The 2,423-nt window shown below is 31.6% G+C and overlaps 1 protein-coding gene across 1 annotated transcript in view; it reads right to left on the bottom strand.

The window, feature by feature from the left end:
• Positions 1-413: 413 nt before the first annotated feature.
• LOC117105718 (ectonucleoside triphosphate diphosphohydrolase 8-like) overlaps positions 414-2,423 on the bottom strand; it is a gene marked incomplete in the record, with an annotated part of 14,976 nt that continues 12,966 nt past the window's right edge. The window contains 1 exon segment of the mRNA XM_033246964.1: positions 414-2,133. Within this exon segment, the coding sequence (XP_033102855.1) occupies positions 1,918-2,133 (216 nt within the window).

Here is a 2,423-nt window from a genome sequence, read left to right as displayed (position 1 = left end):
GTATCACCACTTAACTAAATCGAAATAGACCTGTTCGTGTCAAAGACTGTATAATTATTGTTTAATAACGGCTATATAAATTCAATCGACTATAATTTTGTTTTAAATTAGAAAAAACAGGAAAAGAGCACAGTGAACAGACAAAATTCATGACAGTCGTGCGTAATTGTTGTTCTTCCCACTCGCTTTGAAAAGTGGGGTTTGACGTTTTGTTTCTATAGAAAAGTATGATGTCCCCTACTTTGAGAAGTTGGGGACGTGTCCCCCCGTCCCCATCAATCGACGCCCATGGTCTTCACCATCTGTATGATGGTGCTCCAATACCAGTATCATCAACATCTTCACTACAATCCGCAAAGATCATTGATGCTGCTGAATAGAAATGATTCACCAATTGTTTCTAAATATCCAAATAAAACAGGAAATAATCTTTTTATTCTTTCAAGTTCTTGTATTTATAAACTATTTAAAAATGAAAAATATAAATGTAGATCCAAAAAGCACTTTACGTATATGTTGGTTCACGAACAAATGAGATTTGAACGACCACGATCTCCTCCCAACATAGCTCGAAATTAACGATTCAAAATGAGCTGACTTCCTGTGCCAACTTTAATCAATTCTGGCTGAGCCCACGGCATAGTTATAGAAATCTGTTAATTTGCTAAGCTCATCAACCTATTACTACTGCTCGTGGCAACAGCTTGGTAGCTATAGCAACCATTCAAAAACTATGGCAACACATCAGTTACCATGACTTCACATCGTTTGATTTTTAAATGTAAATATATTATGACAGTTTAAAAAATAAATTTACAAAGATTCTACAGTTGATTTATTCTGAATACTTCTTAATACTAAAAACGTAAATTATTGACTACGCATATATAGGCAAAGAACGATTTGAAAAATTAACTCTTAATCTTAAGATAAGAAAATGGAAAAAGGACAATTAGGTTGCACATTCGACATAACATAAGAACATCGGTTCGTATTTAACCTATACAATAGTTTTAAGTCACTATTCAAGACGCTCCTTTTTCAATAATCTCTTCTTTTTTTTTTGGAACGGCTCCACGAGCAACAACCGTTGGAATGGCACCATATAAATGGAACGATTGATTGATTGATTGAATATAATATTTCATTTAATTTCAATCTAATCATGTAGTGTCCATTTGATGGACATTTTGGCACCAGATAAAATTGACATTTGGAAAAGTTAAAATAATCTAAATTACAATTCAATAGTCTATATTATATAATTAGCAATATAACATTATACAGACAAATAATATCAATATTTAATTTGATTAACATAAAAGACAAAGTTATACATACATGCGTACACTAAACTGCAATTTAAATTTTATATCCACAAAATCCAGTAGGAAAGACTTTGGAGTTCTTTGTAAATTGTTCTGCTTTCAGTGCCTTAGCCAAAACCCCCACACCTTGCCCCTTCTCCAAACAACCTTGATCTACAATAATTTGAAGTTACTGTCAGTATTTATACTAATAATTCAAAATAAGTTTTATGCATATTTTTGGTGTTAAGGAATCAATAAGTTTTAATTTTTTACTAATGTTTTCACTTTACCTAAATAAGCACACTAGGTAAACTTCGCCATTCACAGTGTCTATCATGTAACACACAGCAATTCATAGGAAAATAAGCCTCACCATGTCAATACATTAATTTGTTTTCCTTTTCAGACGCTCCTAATTTTCCATCAAATAACACAATGGAATATAGTAGCACACAAATTAAAACATGTCCCGCCCACATCTTATCAGTATTCAAATAAAATCTTTTAAAGCTTTGTTTACAGTACCTCAGAATGATTGCAATTATTACCATATATATTCTCTAACATAAAACTCATTAATTTTAAATATTTACAATTAATCTTTACCTTAAATAGAAACATATGTTGTAACATTCTTTTGTTTCCATCTACGCTGTGCACAAACTAATAACATTAATACACCCACAAATGCAATGATACTATAGCAAGCTAAAAGTCCATAGAAAAATTCCTCATGTATCAGTAACGATGGTGGCTCTGTTGGGATGCCATTTGTCGCATTTACCATGTAACCTAGTGACCAGCCAACGTTAGCGCCATCCACCTGTTTGGGAAAATGATAACGTATATTAATTTTATCTAGAAATTGAAAAAAAAAATCCTATCGTATCAAGCATAGCCCTTTAACCAATACATACATATACACATAAATTTATACTCTTATACACATCTAGATGTGTATAAGAGACAGTAATTATTGTTTAATAACGGCTATATAAAATTCAATTGACTAACTATAATTTTTTGAAATTAGGAAAAACGGGAATTTATGTATGCAGATAATATCACACACTAGTACATACGAGTCGTATACATAAGGAATAAATCGTGTAT

The sequence above is a fragment of the Anneissia japonica genome, unplaced genomic scaffold (assembly GCF_011630105.1).
Source record: "Anneissia japonica isolate Jap-2015-1 unplaced genomic scaffold, ASM1163010v1 scaffold287754_len4335492_cov202, whole genome shotgun sequence".
Classification (NCBI taxonomy): Eukaryota; Metazoa; Echinodermata; class Crinoidea; order Comatulida; family Comatulidae; genus Anneissia; species Anneissia japonica.
This window is presented reverse-complemented; position numbering and strand designations above follow the sequence as displayed.